Source organism: Ambystoma mexicanum, chromosome 12 (genome assembly GCF_040938575.1).
Source record: "Ambystoma mexicanum isolate Mex_15411 chromosome 12, UKY_AmexF1_1, whole genome shotgun sequence".
Classification (NCBI taxonomy): domain Eukaryota; kingdom Metazoa; phylum Chordata; class Amphibia; order Caudata; family Ambystomatidae; genus Ambystoma; species Ambystoma mexicanum.
The window spans coordinates 655,974,245-655,994,697 of NC_090936.1; the positions used below are offsets into that span (position 1 = coordinate 655,974,245).

Sequence of the window (20,453 nt, forward strand, 5' to 3'; positions counted from 1 at the left end):
ACGAAGGATAGTCTGAGTCAGTGGGTCCAACTTAAAATTCTGTCTTTGTCCAAAACCTATTCTTGGCCTAGCAACTAAAGCTAACCAATGTATAGGGCTGTCAGCATCAAAAGGAATAGTGTTCCAGTTAAAGTTCTAAGCTTCTTCCAGCTCCTGCCTTACTTTCCAGCTCCTCTTCCCCAAGTTCAAGACAGTTCCACAAAGTCTTGGGGTTCCTTTGCTCAAGTTCAAGACAGTTCCACAAAGTCTCTGGGTTCCATTCCCCATGAAGATAACACAGTTCCAAAACGAGATCTCAGGGCTCCATTCCCCAAGAGAACAGCACAGTTCAAAATGGCTCTCACGATTTTCCTTCCCCAAGACACCAGCTTTCCAAATTGTACTTAAGTTCAGTCTCTCAATATTCAAAACCCGTTTCCAGGTCAACTTTATACTCCGTCTTGTTATTGACAGTTCAAACAAATTGCTTTCTCCTGCTTCACTTAAGCAATCTCTTTCAGACATTTGTAATTGCTTTCTGAAAATCTCTTTGGTATACCCGGTGTAGGCGCAGTTGTCGGAGTACACGGTCCACCCATACAGGTCACACAACCGGTCACGCTAGGCTTGCTTGCCTGTAGCTGTAACTGTGTTCTGGTTCACATTCACCTGACTCTCTCTTTGACAGCCTTTTGGCTTTTTCACAACGTGTTTCACTCTTTGCCAGTCTCTGGACTTTTCCACCACAAGTTTTGTTCAACATTTCACTTTGTGGTTCTCCATTTCCCTTCACCACATTGCACTCAGACATGTTCCATACTTGCTTTTACATTGCATTTCATCAGATTTGCTCTTAACTTGCAATATATTGTATTCGTTCTTCACACCAACTTGTCATTTGCACGTTGGTTTATTCAACGCTTTCATATGCACATCAAAAGCTTTTATTCAGTTCAGTATTCAATATTTTCCTGTTCTTATTTGCTCACTCTTTGTAGTAATCATCAAAAACCATTTTACTTTGGTTCACCGTATCTTGCACATTATTTCTCGTTCATTCTGCATTCCATCTTGCCACATAACAGCCCTAGGGTGCCCCAGTTCAAGTGATCCCTTTCGCTCACTCACAGGTATCTGGTGTCTCCTTCGGGCAGCTGTTACCTCCTGCTCTGTTCCGCCTACATGTCCTCGGTGGACGGTGAGCCCCGCACACAGTTTGCTTCTCTCTCTCTCTGTGGGTTGCTGGCAGCTCCGTTCACGTCCTGCGGACGCAGCCGGATGACTTACAACGATTAGATTTCTTCTCTGGCCCGCAGCTCCTGATGCAGGTCCCGACCAGTGCGGCTCCCAATACTGTGGCCTTCGCATGGCCCTTCCTGGCCCCAGCACCACAGTTCCTTCCAGTTCTTGCCGGCGTCCTGTTTTCCCGTCAGGACCCCCCTCGGCCGCCTTGTACTGCGCAGGATTTTTCCCTCTGCAGGCCTCCCTGCTGGTCTCTCTCTTTGGTCTCTCTGTCTCCACTTTTTATACACCTGCAACTGATTAACAGGTCGCAGGTGTGAGTTTTCAGGCCTAATTGCCAGACCACAAGTAGTGAAGCACTCTGGACATACCTGACCCTTACACCAATCTGTAGTCCTCTTCCTCGTCTTAGTACTAAAGTGGTGAAAGGAGGGGGGGTGATGTTGGTTCTCATTTGGAAAAGGCTAATACCAGGTCTCGCCAGTGAATATCCTCTCCACAATCCCCAAGGACCCTCCACCTAGGTGATCCTCCCTCACATCTCCACTCCAGGGTCAGGATCCAAAAGCGATGGCCTTTCACTGGCCATCTGAAAGGAGGATCTAAGGGGAGTGGGTGTGAGGATACACGCAGGTTACTTACAACCCCTAGTTGGTATGTGCCAGGAAGAGCAGTGTTGCATGTTAATGGTTTTTAGTTAAGCCGGACCACTACTAGTGACATGCAGCCCACCAGCATGGGGTATGCCAGCAGCACTGGGAGTATGATTCCCACCTCCTTCTTCATGAGGCATCACAGCCCCGAGAAGGGAATAAAGAAAAAATACTGCCATCGCCAGGGGGCAGCCACATTGCCCCAGCACCCTAATCAGTTAAAAGGTGCACCTCTGGAATTGAGACTGCCTGCTCGGCCGCCCCCATTTCTTTCTCCTCATTTTGCCGGGCCATGGCACTCAATGGCATATGCAGCCTTCACAAAGACAGGAGTGATAACTTGGCTCCTCCTCCTTTATGGCGCATGAACGCCTATAACTGCAAAGTCATGGAGTTCCAAATCCTTCAACAGAGTTTACGGTGTAGAGCCCCTCACCACAGCACCATGAGATTGTCGTCATCTTGGTACCCGTTAGGCTCTGCTCACTCCATGTTGCTTACTATTGAGGCCTTTAATTACACAACTTTATACACACATTTATGAGGCGAATGAACACATAACTAGTATACAATCTAGTGTTTCTGAATGCAGGCTAGTTCCTCTGCTGCCACATGTCGCACTACAACATGGGCATTGGGATAAATAAAGATTTCCCAGAGCAGATGTCCAACAGGCGAACGAGAGCAATTTGCCACTAATAGAGATGGATTTCTGTCCAAGACAATCATTGTTTATTACACAAATCAGTAAGATACATTTCACACCTCTTTTAAAATTCAGGTTGTGTCTGCCAAGTTCTTGTCAAGGCAGCTGTGGCATTCACACAATTCACAATCCTGTAGTACATAAGACCACAGTCCTTTAACAGGAATACATTTACTGTATACCTTAGTACCTATATTGGAGTTCCCCACATCTATCTGTCGCTCTCAGTTTTGGCTGTGACAAACCCTGATTCGGTAAACCTGCGTGCAGTTGGAAACCACTAAGGCTATCTGATGAACTCCAAAAATCCAACGCTTCCTATCAGCTGCTGATCTGAAAGATTATAGTTTCAAACTTGAGTATCTGCTGTTGGGCAGCAATAACAGTGGCACCACAGCCTTAAATATCTTTCTTTATGTCTGGTTATGTTTGCCCCTGAAAATGAATTCATTGTTTATTCGAAATGTTCAGCCCTAGCAATCAGCACAATTATTCTTAGGCTGCTCAATTTTATTGATGATATACATCACTCCATTTTAAGCATTAGATTTTGTTTTTTTACAACTAAGTGGTCTTCGACATATTTCCATAGTGTATTTTGGATTACTGTACCATGCAGCCGACATGTGATGTCTCAGAAATGAACATACTGTTAGTAGCCAAACGCCAGTTATCTACTGTAATGTAAGTGTAATTTTCACTTGATGGAGTGAGTCCTAGTGTTTGACCTATGCATTAGTAGTATTCGCCACAGGTTGTTTTCTATTGAGAGGGCATCTAGTCTATATATGAGTACCATGCAAAAACGAAGGCACCACCTATGTTCGGTTTGCTCCTTTTATTTCTTATCACCGATCTGTCCTCTCTTTCCCCTCACCCTCGTTGCTTGTTTACCTTTGATACCACTGTTGGCAACTTCTTATCTCCCTCCACCCTCAGATGCTTCAGCCGCTCTCTTTCACTGGCCTTCACCGGCCATTATTTTGGCACCCTATTGCCCCTCCAAAATGGATCTTATTCGCTTTACCTTCCCTCACTCACCAACCCTCCCTTTAGTCCCTCTGGCCATGCTTCTCTTTTTAGTTTTTTCTTTTTACATGCACACCAGTGTTCTGCAAATTGGAACTTTCATCACTCCTTGGCTGGGCAATAGCACCACAGCGCCCACTGACTGGTTCCAAGCGACATAACTTAATACATGTACCCTCATCCTCCCCCTCAGAATGCTGCCTTTGTCTCAAGTGTTCAATTGACTGAGGCATTAAAAGGTGTTATATTATTCCCCCTTCAAAGAATAACCCGAATCCACCATCCACTCAAACATTTCTACTCTATAGCTCTATTTCCCTTTCTTTCTAAACCCATTCAGAGGGCTAACCTTTTAAGCTGGTACATTTCTGATTCATACTATCATATTTTCTCACTAAGACTGCTGACTCCTATCTTCGTCATTTAAGCCTGAATTGTGACCCTTTAAATGCCTCTTTTTTTCTTTGACTTTAAGCTCTTTCCTTCCGAATTCCTACAGAGGTCATGCCTATCTCACGTTCCACTTTGATTACCCTTTTTTGTCGCAGGGTGTCTATCCTGCCCACAAATGATCGTTGCGTTCGCTGGGCCTTCCCACTTAATAATTCTGACTTGTAGCACTTTTTTTAATTTTAAATCTTTTGTATTGCTTTCAGTTTTTTTACTGAACAAACTCTTTCAGTTACAAAAATAGAACGTTTTCACTCTTAAATGTGCATTTTTTGTCAAACTGGCTTAATAACCCAACATCTTATAACTTTCCTCGAGTTCTAATTCTTTGCCTCGCCAAGTACAATCGATGACTCTTCCACCGTTTCAATCAGCTCTAGCGCTAGTGACCTGTGGGGTTGCCACAGGGTTCCTCATGTTGTCCCTTTTTATTGAATAGGGGCTGGGAGGATAGGTCAGGGGCAACACGTTTGTCGGAAACAAGACAATGCAGAGCAACACAGGTTTGAATCCCGGTCCCACGCTTAAAGACTGGTCTCTGGTTTTAAGCGCGTAATAAAAGTTTAATCAATATGTATTTAGGACCTTTGGCAGAGCTTGTCTTCTCCTGTGGGCTAAACGCCTTCATTTATACCGATGATACCCAAGCGGTCATCTGACTGGGAGGCGACCTGCGCTCTTCTTCTGATTGTTTTAAGAAATGCATGGAGGAGGAAGAGGGAAGCCGATGGCTGAAAAGGAATAGTTAAAATGCAATGCTTCCGAGACAATGTCTTGCGTTCTGAATCTTGGCCATAGACTTTAGTTCCCTCCTCCACTTTCATATCGCATTTCAAGACCTGGGGCTGTTGGCTTATTCTTCACTATCCTTATCCCAATACATCAGTCAGGCTTCTAGGATGGGTTTTTTCCAACTGAAAAATCGTTGTCGCTCTTTAGACTATTTCTCTTTTCCTCAGAACATTCAACTGCCCCAAGCACCCTCAAGCCGACCATAGAGCATGCAGTCTGTCACGCTGGGTTGGGCATGACCTTTGGCTATACTGCAGCCCTCCCAATGCACCCAAAGGGCCCCCACCCATGGTGGGTGCAGGTCATGGCCTGGGCCAATTAACTTGACTTTGCATAGCCGTTGGCCAGGTTTCTGACTCCCATAAGTGGCTCATGCTTGCCACGTCCCAAAAAGTCCTGTTTTAATGTGGGTGGGGTTTCAACTTAACCATAATCACAGAGTGGCCATCACCAATTCTGTAGAGTGTGTGTTTTTGTGTGCGTGCGTGTGTTTGTTTAGTTACATTAACTCCAAAAGCTGCCGCCAAAAGAGTGTGCCGAAAGAGCCTCAAAGTGAACTTACATTTTTTTTTTAATTCTCATTTTTCGTATCTACATGGTCTTCTTATCTGGCGCAACGAACATGAAGCAACACTTCGCGAGTTAGCAGATCCCGACTCAAAACTACGAGATGACTGCACTTGCTTTAGACAATATCTATTGAGCCTGGCTCTACTTAACCAATCCTCAGACTGATATGCTATCACGTTTTTGCAAAGCTCCTGTATCTATTAAGCTCCTTATTTTATTGCTGCCTTCATGTATGAATGCACATTGCATCTTCATTTCCTGTAATAATATTGACGGATTGCTAGCTCTGTCACTTTACTTGCACTTAACAATAATGCCAGACTGCTAGCTTTGTCACTTTACTTACACTTGATAATACTGCTGGATTGCTAGCTCTGTCACTATACTTGCACTTGATAATATTGCCAGATAGCTAGCTCTGCCACTTTACTTGCACTTGATAATATTGCCGGATTGCTAGCTCTGCCACTTTACTTGCACTTGATAATATTGACGGATTGCTAGCTCTGCCACTTTACTTGCACTTGATAATATTGCCGGATTGCTAGCTCTGTCACTTTACTTGCACTTAACAATAATGCCGGACTGCTAGCTTTGTCGCTTTACTTAACACTTGATAATATTGCCAGATTGCTAGCTCTGCCACTTTACTTGCACTTGATAATATTGCCGGATTGCTAGCTCTGCCACTGTACTTGCACTTGATAATATTGCCGGATTGCTAGCTCTGTCACTTTACTTGAACTTGATGATGATTATTTCTTGGTTCCCATTTGAAAATCAGTGAGCAGCCTCAAGTTGTTTTAACATATATATTTGGTCAGTCTTGATGAGTTTTATTCTCAATGACCAACTCTTTTAACTCATCAGTGTCATCATTTGCATTGTTTCTGCACTCAAGGAATGATCGACATGTTTTCTCACCCCACCTCTTTTCCGGGTTAGGCTAAACGGCAGTTTTCTTTTCTCTGGCAATACATGTCCATTTGCATTCCTCATACAAGTATACAAGTCTTGTGGTCTAAAAAATGTTTGACTATAAATATAAGTACTCGTTTTTGTAATAATGCACAGTGATATAGAAATAAAAAAATACTCATAAACACATATACATTCAATTGTCATGTGTGCTTTTGGGAACCGATGAACCTGACACTAACTCTACTGTATACTGGAGGCACTATTGAACTGTGAACACTCTATATCACTTTTCACTAGAAACGTTGATACTTTTTTGTACTGTGGATACTATGGACTATGCCACTTTTGTGCATAGGACCGACCGTAGCATCTTTGGAATGGGGGATCCTGGTACAACTGCCAACATGTTTCTGTTGAACACTGGTGTTCTTAGGTTGGAGAAACACGTGCCATGGACCACTGAGTGCCCTATGATTTCTTCACACTTGAGACAAGGGCACTTTTAGGAATAATGTTAGGTACTCACAGCTATGGCATGACCATAGACAATTTAGGCTACAAACTATTAATACCTGAATACATGTGTAAACAGCTTATAGCAAGACCTACACACATGCAGTTTCAGCACCTATTGACTTTACCTGTCTTTTTTCTTCATTGTAGTCTTGCATCCCTTACCTTATTTCATGCACTAAAATAACCCATTTACTCTTTGTTGTTTGACTTGATAGCCAAGCTATATCATTACTTTAAATGCTCTATATGTGGATAAACATCATATTTTATGAGAACAACCCAGTAGCAATTATTAAGCATAAGGAGCAAGTGTTCTGTTTTGTATTACTGAAACAAATTTTCATTTTCTTCTTACAGCTCCGGTAATAAACAGGTTCACCCGTCGTGCATCAGGTAAGTCCGTCAATTTTATTATTTTTCATTTATGTACAGTGTTCAAGAAAAATCAAAATATGTTTGAAATCATTTTAGAGGACGCCTTGCTCCTTTACACAGCCCTTCTACAGCCCCCCACTCTGTAATATGGCCACCCATGGAAATGGAAGAGGAGCTAGGCATGGACTCCCTGCCTCTTCGGTGCATGTTTTTGGTATGGTTTGGCTGGGTTCTATGGGTGGTAACAGCTAAGTAACCTTGTATCTTGCTAAGGCCCTCACTGTTCTCTGGCCTAATAGCCAAGACCACAGGCCATTCCCACCCATTACAGTCCTTCTTACTGGGTGTAATTGCTTAAATAAATAAATGAAATAATATATTCTGTTTCATTGGTTAAGTGTTGGTCTGGTGTTGCCTGCGTATTTCATGGTTGATACCATGAAAAAGAACACATTCTGCACACACCCCGATCCTATCCTCCAGCTGTCTCCACCTCACCCCTAATTTCTGCACCTGCTGTTTGACTGTAAATGTAACACAGCCTTACTGTAACTTTTGGCCCCTGACTTGTAGTCCTATTAACCAAATGTATACCGCTTCACTGCTTCCCGGGGTAGGGCCATGCTTACTAAATACCCCAAATAAAACAAATAAATAAAAGGGATGTAGTGATATGCATGTATAGTGGCAGGGAGATTCCACTCTGGCAGCTGGAGTGATGGCCGGGGGGGAGGGGGGTGCCCCGTTTTTTTTGCTTGCTAGAAATGACACTGAAAGTATCATCCTCGGGTAGTCATTTGCCAGAGCGATATACAAGAGTGGCAAATACCAATCCTTTTCAGTGGGATACAGTCTGCAACATAGGTACACACATATTCTCAAGACATTTCTCCCTGAGATCATTATTCCAAATCATAGCTGTGTCAATTAGTAAAACGACGTTTGGAGAGACTGTCAACAGATCTCGATTCAAAGTGGGTCTGAGCTCTTTGCCATTTTGATTTCCTTTCAAGCATGACCATTTTCTGACCTGACCCTCCAGATATACAAAGGTGTTGCAATCACAAATGCAAGGCTGACACATTTAATGTCCCTGCTCAATTAGCATGCATGCCCAGAGGTTGTCATCTAAATATTATATATATATATATATATATATATATATAGTGTGTGTGTGTGTGTACAGCCATATGTAGAGAGAAAAATAGCAACATACATAAAGTGGGAACTTGACAAAGAAAATGTGATGATAAACCTCCTGTCACGTGGCCCTTAATCTGGTGTCCATGCAAAAGTGAAATGGCTGCCAGTACTGCACCCCCTGCCTCCCTCAAGACAGCTGTAGTGCATCTAGGAAAGCAACGTGAGGCAGAACAACAATGGGAGAGTAGCACAAGCAGTTTGATACTTCTTTCCGAAATGTCGCATCTTTTCACAACTATGTCAAGTGACTTGCAAGGGTGGTCTAAAATGGCAATGCTACATTGGCATTGTGGATACCCTTTGACCTGCACTAAAGCAAGCAAGCGCAGTGTGTTGAAAGCCGAGCTCCTCTGCCACTGGACCCTCAGTCCTCCTTTATGCCTTATATTCGACAACAAAATAGCGTGCCCCAAAAAGATGAAGCTGCTGGATGCGAAGCAGTGTTCCCAAAGAAACGGGGGCGGGGTGATGAGTCGCTTCCTTACCATATTAAATGAATAGAACAGACACAAACAAGGGCAAGTCCGTAGATTGCGAGCATGTACAATTAACAGTTGCAATCAATATGCACAGCTTTTATAAACGTTGCTAATCTGACCAGTCTGGTGTTAGCAGAAGGGGCACAAGTCTTATTGACCGACAGTACATAGACTAATGTAATAAGTAATGGTTATTGATGTAATAGCATTTAAGTTATAGAAATATAACATGTGAGGGAAAGTACGGACTGGTTATGGTGTAAACATGTTGATACAATATGCTGTAGTAAAATCCCTACACTACGGCGTTACATTTCAAGATTCTCCATAGATTCCTCCTGGATGAAACAGCCATAGCTGAGAAGTGTAAGCCAGTGGAAATGGACGTAAATGGTGTCCATCAGGGATTGCCTTGAACATGTCTGGCTGGCATTCTTCCTGGAAGAAGCAACATACTTAATCCCGAAATATCTGGACGGTGGTGGCCTTTTCCAATGTAGGATTTCCCACTGGATTCTTTCTCTATACATTGGGAGATAAGGATGGGGTGGGGTCGAAGAGCCAGGTAATGTACCGATGGGCAGCAAAGGGAGATACATAGTCATAGAGAGAGTGTGATGGGCGGTGAAGGGACTCTGAAACACAGTTAGCAAAGATCTGAATAGTAAAGTGGAGTACATTATCAGAAAACACCATTCAATCATTTTCCCATCCCTTTGTCTTGTGTGTGTGCCAAATCTTGTCAAATTCATAGTCTGGCGGCATGAAGGTGTTAACCTGGCATTCGCATGGGTTGACAACACAGTGAGGGATTGGTATGCATCAGTGATTGTTCGTTTATATTATACGCTATTTAGTTCTAACAATACTGTAATTATGTTGCTATACTACATTCAGATTACATAAACTATGCATTGTATGACTGTTCACAAAACATTGACTTTGTGCAAAGTAACTAAAAGCAGCAACATTCGGGGCATCAGAATTGAGAGCTGGCGCCTTTCTGGTTATGCAAAGTGCCTTTCACACACAGCTCTGTTGCTGATCTCTGTATACCCCCTATCTACTTGCACAAGAGTGCAGAGTCAATCCAGACGTGGGCCCTGTGCGGAAGATTGGAAAGTGAGGCGCAACTACATTTTCCATCTTGACCGTAACTTCTTATATTCTCTCTAGGTGAGGTTGGCATCCTGCTGCATTGACATGTTGAGAAACAAATGCAACTGATCGTATCCACACACCCATGCCCCACGAGCCCCACAACACCCCAACCCAAATCCCATCACAAGACAGGCAGCGATTCCCAGAAGTAAGATTGAAAAATGGGGGCATGACTTTCTTCAAAGGGCACCCTACAAGTGGCGGAGACCCCATGCATCCCCCTTGTGCCCAGTTCGCCCCCCAGTCTCCCGCTGGCACCCTATTATCTGCCCCTCCGGCACCAAAATCTGCCTCCACCCCTGCACCATACACCTGTCAGCTGTCGACAGGCTTTGGGAGGTAGGAGGAAAACAAATGCTATAGAGCCATTGAAGGGTTGCCATTGTTCATGTTTCCACTGTGAAGAATTGTGAGGGACACCAATAATATCCAACAGGTGAATAAAGGTGACACATTTTTTAAATGTTTTGTTATTTATTCATATCACATTAAAAGAGTTTTCTTGTTCAATAGTCTGACTGAAAAAATGAAACAATACATGGGTTCAAAGGATTTGATTCCAAAGGATGAGTTGTCTTAATCACTCAACTTTGGTTGTTGAAAAGACGTTTTAATTTTGGTATTTTTGATTTGCATTTGGCTTAGTTCTTGATTTCTCCTCCGATCGATTTGCTTGGAATAACATAATCTGACAATTTGTCATCTGATTGTCCTGATATGAGTATGATTCTCTCAATTGGATCCTCTTTAGTAGTCCTCTGTGTTTCTACCAATTGATGCTTCATTAGTCCTTGGTTCTCTTAATTTATCCTCTTACTGAAATCCATCTCAATGAGATCCCTCAATTGATTCTTTTATTTAATCCTCTTGATTTGTCCTAAAAAATAATCATTTGCTTTAACGTTCTAAGATTATTTGAATTGATCCTCTTATTTAATCCCCAATCCAGAGGATTGAGAATGAGAACGAGAATTGAGGACATCATAATGTGGATTAGGAATAATTTGCCAATATTTAGGGAAATTCTGGATTGGAAGTGAGTTTAGAAATGGTTCACCTTCATTGTTAAGCGGTCATGATCCTTAACCTCTCCTTGGTACTGTTCTCAGTAGAAACCGAGTGAGACCTGCAGCCATATGAACATTGAGGAGGAAGAGGGTGATGTCTAGAAAGAGGGAAATTCCCATAGGATGTATGCTAGATAAGGCCCTCATCCACCCATATACAAGACAGGATGATGTCGTGCAGCGCATTCTATTGATTCTTTAGGGTCCATCGTAGTCCAAGTCAAAAGCATTCTTAATTAGTTGCCATTGGCAAGCACGTTCATCTGTATGCTGCTGCATTCATACATATTTATACATTGTAAATTCTATTCTGGATTTCATATAACAAAAACATCCCTTGCAGTAAGGGAGGATGAATGGAAGTTTCTCACAGCTAAGGCTTCATTGCTAATTTTATTTTACCCTTGCAAAAGTGTTCTCATTTGTTCATTTTATTTTTTATAATAATTTCGCACAGCTAATTCGGTTTGTAATAATTGCCCCATTCTATCTTTTGCAGGTTATTTTATCAAATAAAGCTCTTCACTTGTTCCGCATGTACCTTCTTCCACCCTACTTACCCTGTTTTACGCTGCTCCATCTTACCATCTCAGATTTCCATCCCTTCTGACGCCAGAAAATATCAACACGCAATATGTTAGTTCCACTTGTAAAATGAACTAAAGTTGTTTTTTACTACCAGTAGCAACATTGTGACAAATGCCATAATAAGCAAGCTAAACTATTTCATTTGGAAAGATAATTATGAAAGCATTCGGCTAAAGCAAAATATCTGACTTTTTGCCAAATTTCGAGCAATTATCTGTTAGAACATGCATTTAAGTATACTCCTGTTTCTTGCCAGCCCGCGTCTAAAATCTCAATAGTCCTGCACCGAGCCATTTAAGGGCAGGCCACAGATAAGCCCAACTTCAGGTGTGGCCCTGCCCGGGTGCATGCTATTAAGCTCCAGAGATTGTTTTTTTCAAACGTTCATGTGGACAGACCGACTACATAATGATGACACAGAATGGTATATGCAATACATGACATAACAAAAAGGGGCAGAGTCTGAGCCCACATGTCGATAACCTTCAATAATCAAAGTCCGCCCTTGCCTCAGGGGGGTACCATAGCCAACCTTTATACCCACAGTCACTGGGTGGTGTCCGAATTCCCAGTTCGAGCCAGATGTTCTTGAGCCTACAGGTTGAAGTTATTGTGGCAAGAAAAGTCTCCTCCCGCTCACTGGTATACACCAAGTCCCACAGCCACTCTCCGGTTACCAGACATTTTGTCGAAAAGAAAAGGTCGACAGGACAAATGGTCGACACCATTTGGTTGAAAACCAAATGGCAAATGGTTGAATTTTTTTTGTTTTGTATTTTCACTTTTTTTTGGGGGGGGGTTTAGGGGGGTCCCCCCAAACCCCTTTTTTTTCTAAAAAACCCTTTTTTTCCCTAAACGAAAACCTAAAAAATATATATATAAATTTTTAAAAAATTCGACCATTTGGTTTTCAACCTTTTTTTTCGACGAAATGTCCGGACACCCCACTCTCCATGTATCGGAGCCAGTTTAGATTTCCAGTGCCAAAGAATGCATTTTTAGCAATCATGCAAGCCAAATTAAAAAAAAACTTCGGGTGACTGTAGATACTTTATCAATATGTCATAACAATTATTTTAACAGGGGCATAGTGAGGGGAACATCCACAATAGCATCTAACGTCTCAGCAATTGCCTGCCAATATTCGGTGATGGGGGGATATTACTAAAACATATGGAGGGTATTAGCCGGTGTAGCCCCACAATTCAAGCATACATTCTCAGACCCGGGCAGAATTTAGCAATCTTGGCAGGGGTATAGTGTAACTGATTGAGTACTTTAAACTGAATAACTGATATCCAGCATTCATTGACACTTCCTTGGTGAGGAGACACCTTCTTCACTGCACATCAGAGAATTCAAAATTCAAATCACGCTCCCACTTCATACACGCCCTGTTTTTAGCATCTCGGTTAACCTGGATTACACTACAATTTCGACAACATCCTCCCACCATCCCCGCCATCTACTATAGTGGTGATGAATTCATGCATTTCAGGTTCCACTGGGCAAGATGGCTATAGCCGTCGGTCCGTGGCTCTAAGACAGTAATACTGTAGAGTCTTTGTGAAATTGACCGCCACTGTAGCTGTGAACTCCTCTAAAGACACAAACCTACCCTCGGGATATAAATCTCCCAACTGCAGATCACTTCCCCATGCCCTATGGATGTCCCCATCGCATGGCGAAGGGAGGCCAGGAAAATTCCATAAGGGAATAGCTTTGTTGTAAGTTGCAGTGACTGCCAGTCTGCTGAAAATCCTAGCCCACACATTCACTGTGGTGCGGACTGGGTCGAAGGAGCAGGAATCAACATACTTTTCGCTGAACAAGTCAGATTTACTGTCAGTGGGGGCCGCTCCATATTTCTCTAGGGCCAAATGTACCACCTTCACCCCTGATGAGTACCAATACCCTGCAAAGTGTGCCTGTGTGGGTAAGAAGTAGAGCTCACAATCAGGTGCCTCCAGCCCGCCCCGCTCATATGGTTCTCTAAGCTGTTACCAGCTGATTTGAGCTGCTCCAGCCCCCATAAAAAGCCCAACGACAATGACCGCAGTTGCAGAAAAAAACTCCCTCCCATGCCATATGTGGACATTGCAGAAGTTGTACAATCATTTGGGGCATACAATAATTTTTAATAAGGAAAGCCGCACAAACAAGGAGTTAGGGAGACCAGCCCACATCTGCATCTTAGCACTGAGCTGTTCCAAGTAGACTGCATGATTGTCATTGTACAACGATTTCTGCAATCTAGTGACCGTAATACCCTGATGCCTGAACTGCAAGGGGACCCACCAAAATGCCATCATCTCAGCCGACTGAACAGTGGAGCCAGTAAGCAGGAATAATTCAGATTTAGATTGATTCATTCTATACCCAGAGTATCTAGAGAACTAATGCACTGTATCCATCATAGGCATAAATTGATCTATGGGTCCTGGACATATAGGAGGGTATTGTCCACGTATAGCAAAATCTCCTCTGTTGGCCCCAGTATAAGAATGCCCCTATGCCCATGCATCGCCCTCATCCACGCCGCAAGCGACCCTATGGCAAGCTCACAAAGCAGAGCACACCTGAAGATTAGTGCAAACCCTTGCTGTGGGATGGGAGCACAGCATTGAAATAATGCCCAAACTGAAACCGTCTCAGGACTTTAAACAAATACAGCCACAACACTGAATCAAAAAGGCCCTCTCTGCAACTAATGAGGTGGCAACAACCCTGGTCTGTGGATTAAGTTGAGAAATAATGCATAACAATCACCTGAGGTTCAGCGCAGTGGATCTGTTGGGGATAAATCCTGGTTGGTCCGGGTGGACCAGCTCTGCCATATATTGCAGCAGACGGGTAGCTAACACCTTGGCAAACACCTAAGCATCTACATTTATTAAAGACAACGGCCTATATGGCCTATATGAGGAAACCTCAGCAGTGTGCTTATTGGGCTTAACAATTCATTGATAATAGCCTCTGTGAGGGAGGCTGGCAGTGCCCCCAATTCCAACGATTCTTCCCACACCTGTATTAGTCTTGGGGCTAGTGTTGCCCTAAACTCCTTATACACATCAACCGCAAGGGCATCTGACCCTGGCACCTTGCCCAACGCCAAGGCTGCTATTGCATCACACACCTCCTCAACCGATACCGGAAGATCCAGAGCAAGTCTGGCCTCCTCGGGTAGCGTCGGAAGGGCAATGTCCACCAAATATTCCTTCAAGTTCACCTCAGAGCAGAGATCGGCATTAGCATATAACAATGCATAGCAGGGGTGTTGCTAGGGGGTGGGCTAAGGGGGCTATAGCCTCTTATATTTTGGTTGTAGCCCCTGATAGAATCTCAGGAGCTACAGCCAAAAGACTAGCTAGCCCCCAGTCCCAACAGTTCCGACATCAGCTTAGCCCCGGGTGTTTTCCAGACCTAGCAACTCCTCTGATGCATAGTAATCATAAAACACCACATTAATGCCGTCATTAGGGACAACTGCCTCACCAGAGGGTCCCAAGATATTAGTAGTGGGCTGTGTGTGACTCTCTGACCTTGCCAGCCATCTACCCGACCTGTCAACCCCCCCAAATCTGCAAGCCTGCACCGGCTTTACCATGTACATCACCTCCCTGTCTGCAGGTTCGTGGAAATTCAACACATTCCCTTTAATCATCCCCAGCAAAGCTCTGTCCTTCGTCCTGCCATTTTCGTTTTCCAGCCCACATATCTGCACTTCCATCTCGCCCAGTTCCTCCCTAATAAATGTAAGAACTCCCACCGATGTCGACAGGAGCACTCCCATAACGATACCTTAAACGCCTCCCATGTAGTGGAATGCGAGGACAAAGACCTAGTGCTAATTGTGAAAATATTCCCACCTGCATCAATATATCTTGTATCATGGCAATAAACAAGTCTGTCAATTTTTTTTCTTTAACCCCTTCCATCCTCAGCCTCTCTCCTGCCCTCACAGTCCTCCCCAACCAGACCGTGTAATCCCACTCCCCCAATTTGAAAACACAAGGAAAACAGTGCGAGCAGCAACTCAACTTATAACACGAGAACTCCTGGCATTAAGCCAAGTTGCAGTCTTATGACCTAAAGTAGCATAACAACAAAGGACTCCATCATCTCAACAGGCCGGTGAACCCTCCACAGAATACATGGTGGAGAGGGACTCAGTAGCCAGTCACATGTTGTCTGGGGCATACTGGAGTGATCCTCGTTCCCTGGATAGACGCAAAATAAGGTCTCTGTCTCGATAGTTCAGGAGCTGTGCCACAATCATGCGTGGTGGTGCACCAGTTCTGGGAGCAGGGGCTAGTGTACAGTGAGCAGGCTCTACTAAAACTGCACCGAAAATTGGGCCTCTCCGAATACATACTTTAGAAGGTCCTCCACAAATGTCTCCATAGGTCCCTTTGGTGCCTTTTCGGGCACCCCGACTATCCGGACATTATTTCTCTGAGATCTCGATTCCAAATACTTGCATTTTGCCTAGTGGGCAGTGAGCTCCTTCTTAATGCCTTTACGAAGCTGGCTGTGTGACTCAACCTTGTCGTCTAGATCGCCGATCATGGTTTCATGCTCAGTAATGCGCCCACTTTCTTCGTCCAAACGGGATCGGAGGGAACCAATGGTGCAGTCTGGGGCCACAATATTCTTCCTCTCATGATATGACAGGGCTCACAGCACCCTCCAGCAACCCGGGCAGTCAAGCTAGGGTTTTGTGTCCTCTCCGGGCTATTCTCCAGCCGGCTGCTCTACAGGCAGCGGCCGACAGCAGGTCTTCACTTTGTCCGTGCCGGCTCTGCAGGCCACCTGCTATGTCCGGAGGTCTCTTCTTTACCAAGCCAGGGGATGTAGGCACCACGCACGTGTATCCCGCTGCGGGCTTACCAACCTCCCACTCTCGAATGCGGTCGTCCGCAAGCCCCATGAAATTCTCAAAGTATTTGACATAAACAATGTCATGACTGCTGGATTTCTGACGAGTTCTCTGTAATGCAATAATAGTCATGCATACGTTTCTTTACTAAGTGCGAATGACTGCGAAAAGCTAATGCTGATGTTAGAGGAGACAATCAGACTCTGCCTGTCTCCTGTGCGGACATACAATCCTGAAGATGTAATTTCCTCAACCCATAAGAGGCCGACACATGTTGGACCATGGAGAGGTCAACGGGTTTGCCCTACTGCACTCCTTTCCATGAAATATCCCTGGTATCTATTGAGCATTTCCTCACTGTGACTCATACCCTGCCATGTATGCAGGGGATGGCTCAGAAGCAGTTTACCCATAAAAAGCAGCATAAACCCTTTTCAGGTACTCCCATCTCATCCCACTAACCGTCTTATTCTGTGACTGCTGGTAGCAGCGCTTTTCCAAGCAAAACCAATTTTCCTGGAAAATCCTCACTACAGAATTAGTTCTTCAGGACAAGGAGTGTCACCAACATTTTAGTGAGACCCCAAACTGGTTGGTTGGCCTTCCATGTGGTGAAGAATAGACAATCTGATGCCAATGGTTTAAGACTGTTTTGTCAAGTTTTTTCTGGTCGGAAAGAGTCTGCCACGATGGGTGGCGGGTGTGAAGTGGTAGGAATATCATCCATCATTATAGACCTTGCATGTTGTGACAGACTGTGGGGTGCATTTAAAGGCCCCAAACAGAAGTCCCTTTCACATGAATAGCAAGATTCTAAACACTGAAACAAAAACGGCCTGGCATTTGTTTTTGATTATCAAGTAAAATTAAAGAGCCATGTGGAAAGTGGCCTACCTGTCATTAGCAATGGATAAGCAGCATTTTAATTTACAAAAGAAGGAGGAATCCAAGATCTCTGTCCCGTGGAAAACAGGATTTTTAAATATTGAAAATAAAAATGGCCTGCACATGTTCAAATAAAAACGGTTTTTGAAAAAGAAAAAGTTAAATAAATATCACTGCTCACAGAAAAATGTCAGGAAAACAAAACATGATGTGTGGGGTGACAAAGAGCAATGTATATTATGTTTCACCCACAAAACCCCATTGACATTTAAAGAGCCACTTTGTCTTCATGAAAGAAATGTCAGCCCAAGGCAGACCCTTTGGCAGGCTGTGGGCAAAACTTCACAAGGATATCTCCCACTTCCAGCCTGGATGTCACATCTCCCATCTAATGACCAACCACAATAAAAAATGTCCTGCTAAAGGTGTCGGAATTCAGTGTTCTCCAGACCTGCTGGCTCTCAAAGCAGGGACTTCATGAACAGTCATCCTGGGCTGGAGCACAACTAATATGTGTGAAAATGGGGGCACCCACTGCACAGAGCAAACTTCCAACACAAAGGAAACTGATAAAAATACAGGCTGACCCAGTGAAGACAAATAGCCAGGAAGCAGCTGCAGGACCATTTGCCCCACATGAACATTCACAGTCTATTTAAAAGGACTATTATCATTTAGGCCTTTTTCTCAGCCATCATAAAACAGATGGATTTCATCTATGTACCATTTTTTTATTGGAATTTCTAGGAGATTTGGGGGATATAAAATACATCTTCCTGTGACTCTGGGAACTGTAAGGGCCAGTTAAACGAGGTGTCTGGCTAATCTGAACATGTTCCAAATGTGAGAGTTGGGTGGAAATTGATATTAGGGATATGCTCAATAACTTACATATTCATAACTGTTGTACTTTTTATGGAAATGGTGGAAAGGTGCCACATGGCCATGCTACATGATACAGATTTGGTGGTCGGCTTATTTAATTCCTCATTAGCGGAAACAGAAAATATGTTTCGTCTGGCAGTTGCTAGTAAAATTATGAAGTTGTAATACATAACTAGTTTTTGCCAAAAAGTTGAAAGGAGAACTAAGGATGATGACAAATGGGAATTGCCATATGTTGCTCCAAAACCCTAAACCAATCCTGACTTGGAGGCTGGGTTTGGGGGGAGAGAGAAGGGTAACTGTCCAATCCTAGTGGCAGGGATTTTTGCAGGATTGTTCGCGAAGATTGTGAAATTGGTGGTGTTGTTGCTGCTATATAAGGAGGACTGCACTAGGACAGACAGAGACACAGAAAAAGGAGAAAGACAGGAACAGACAGACAAGAGACAGACCATCAGGAAGGCTGCTGAAACTTACAAACTGACAGCTGTAAGGAGACAGCAGAGGAGATTGCTGAGAGTGTATCTGGGTGGAGCTGTCTATTTCTAGGAAGGCCTCAAAGGTGACTGGGTCCTATTGTGGAGAGCGGGAGACCATCTTTGAGAGTGGAGTGACCAGACCCCTGCCCTTTATTTCCAGAGTGTCCTGAGATGCAGCTGGCTTTCCTGAACCTTAAACAGGGGCTTGCTATGTAAATGGAACTGAGCCCTGGGAAACCAAAAGGTGGGGGAGTTTGCTTGCTGCTTGAATCCTTTCCCGTTATAGTGGGCGGGGGGGGGGTGGAACTGTGTAAATCCTTAGCCTATTTAACCAAAAATATTAATTTAATTAATTCCTCATTTGGCAGAACACTACAGGGTGAATTTTGTTAAAATTTGAAATTAACAAAGCTCACTTCCCAGTGTGTGCTGAAAACTATAGCCAATACATGAATTGGGTAATCCTTGTTGTCTAGCTGACCCCGATTTCTTAAGGAAGAAGATTGTCTTTGTTCTTTAATCAGTCCAACCTTTTTATCCAGCTACCCCAACACTGGCCTTTCAGCAAGGGGGTTCTGAAATCCAAAATTCCCCAAAGCATTCCAATTTTTCTGTCTGATTTCCCAACATAGACCAAAGCAAGGGGGGGGGGAGTCTGAAAAATAAACAGATAAATCACCCAGTGTTTATTTTAAACCAAAAGTGTGGGCAAAATCATCATTACCAATCCTGAAATCCTACCGCTAGCCTTTTAAGCCTGCAGGAAAATCAAAATTGCACAACGGTACATAAGTGCCTTCGTTATTGATCAGTGTAATTATTTTGGGAAGTGAAATTTACAGAAAGTGAATAATTGCGGTTGTGTTCTTTTTTTTTTTTTTAAACTTCTTTTTTATTCGTTTTCAGGAAAAAGAGGAAAATCAGCAAGCATATATGAACACAGAGTAACATCAACACATCGATTCAAGAACTAAACCCTCCCCTCCTTAATCCCCCCCCCCCCAGTGATACAGCACCTAAAAAGCCTCATCCCATTCCCTTCTCCCCCTAACCCTTGTTTAACTGTACAAGTCCAATAGTTTAAGTCTCTGCAGACACCATTGTGCTCTAAAGTCTCCTCTTAGGAATTCCAGGGTCTCCCCCCAGTCCGCGTAGAAAGACCCCAGTTTGTTTTCCGCAGCATAAGAGGCCCACTCCAGCGAGACTATATCCCAGAGCTTTCTGAGCCACTCCTGTTCAGTCGGGATCACGGGCCCCTTCCACTTTTGTGTGATGAGGGATAAGGCCGCCAAGGTGAATATCGCCGATGCTTTGCTGCAGCCGCGTCCTGCCTCATCCGCCCCCACCCCGTCCCCTAACCCACTCCTCCCCAGCAATATCTCTCGCGGGTTTCGGAGGGCTCCTCTTCCCAAAGCCTGAGCGGACGCCTTCCTAAGATCGTCCCAGAATGGCTGGATAACCGGGCAATCCCACCAGATATGTGAGGCCGTGCCATCCTCACCGCACCCTCTCCAGCATTCCCCCGAATCGGCAGGGTTCATTGCATGCAGACGGGCAGGAGTATAATGCCATCCCACCAAGCATTTGTACCACA

The 20,453-nt window shown here is 44.0% G+C and overlaps 1 protein-coding gene across 3 annotated transcripts in view; it reads left to right on the forward strand.

Annotated features, from left to right (window-relative positions):
• The window catches only part of PRKAR2B (protein kinase cAMP-dependent type II regulatory subunit beta), a 1,073,797-nt gene that overhangs the window by 324,859 nt on the left and 728,485 nt on the right, over positions 1-20,453 (forward strand). For all 3 annotated transcript variants that reach the window (XM_069629133.1, XM_069629132.1, XM_069629134.1), the window contains exon 2: positions 7,216-7,251. In XM_069629133.1, coding sequence (XP_069485234.1) covers positions 7,216-7,251 — 36 coding nt within the window. The remainder of the gene's footprint in view (positions 1-7,215; positions 7,252-20,453) is intronic.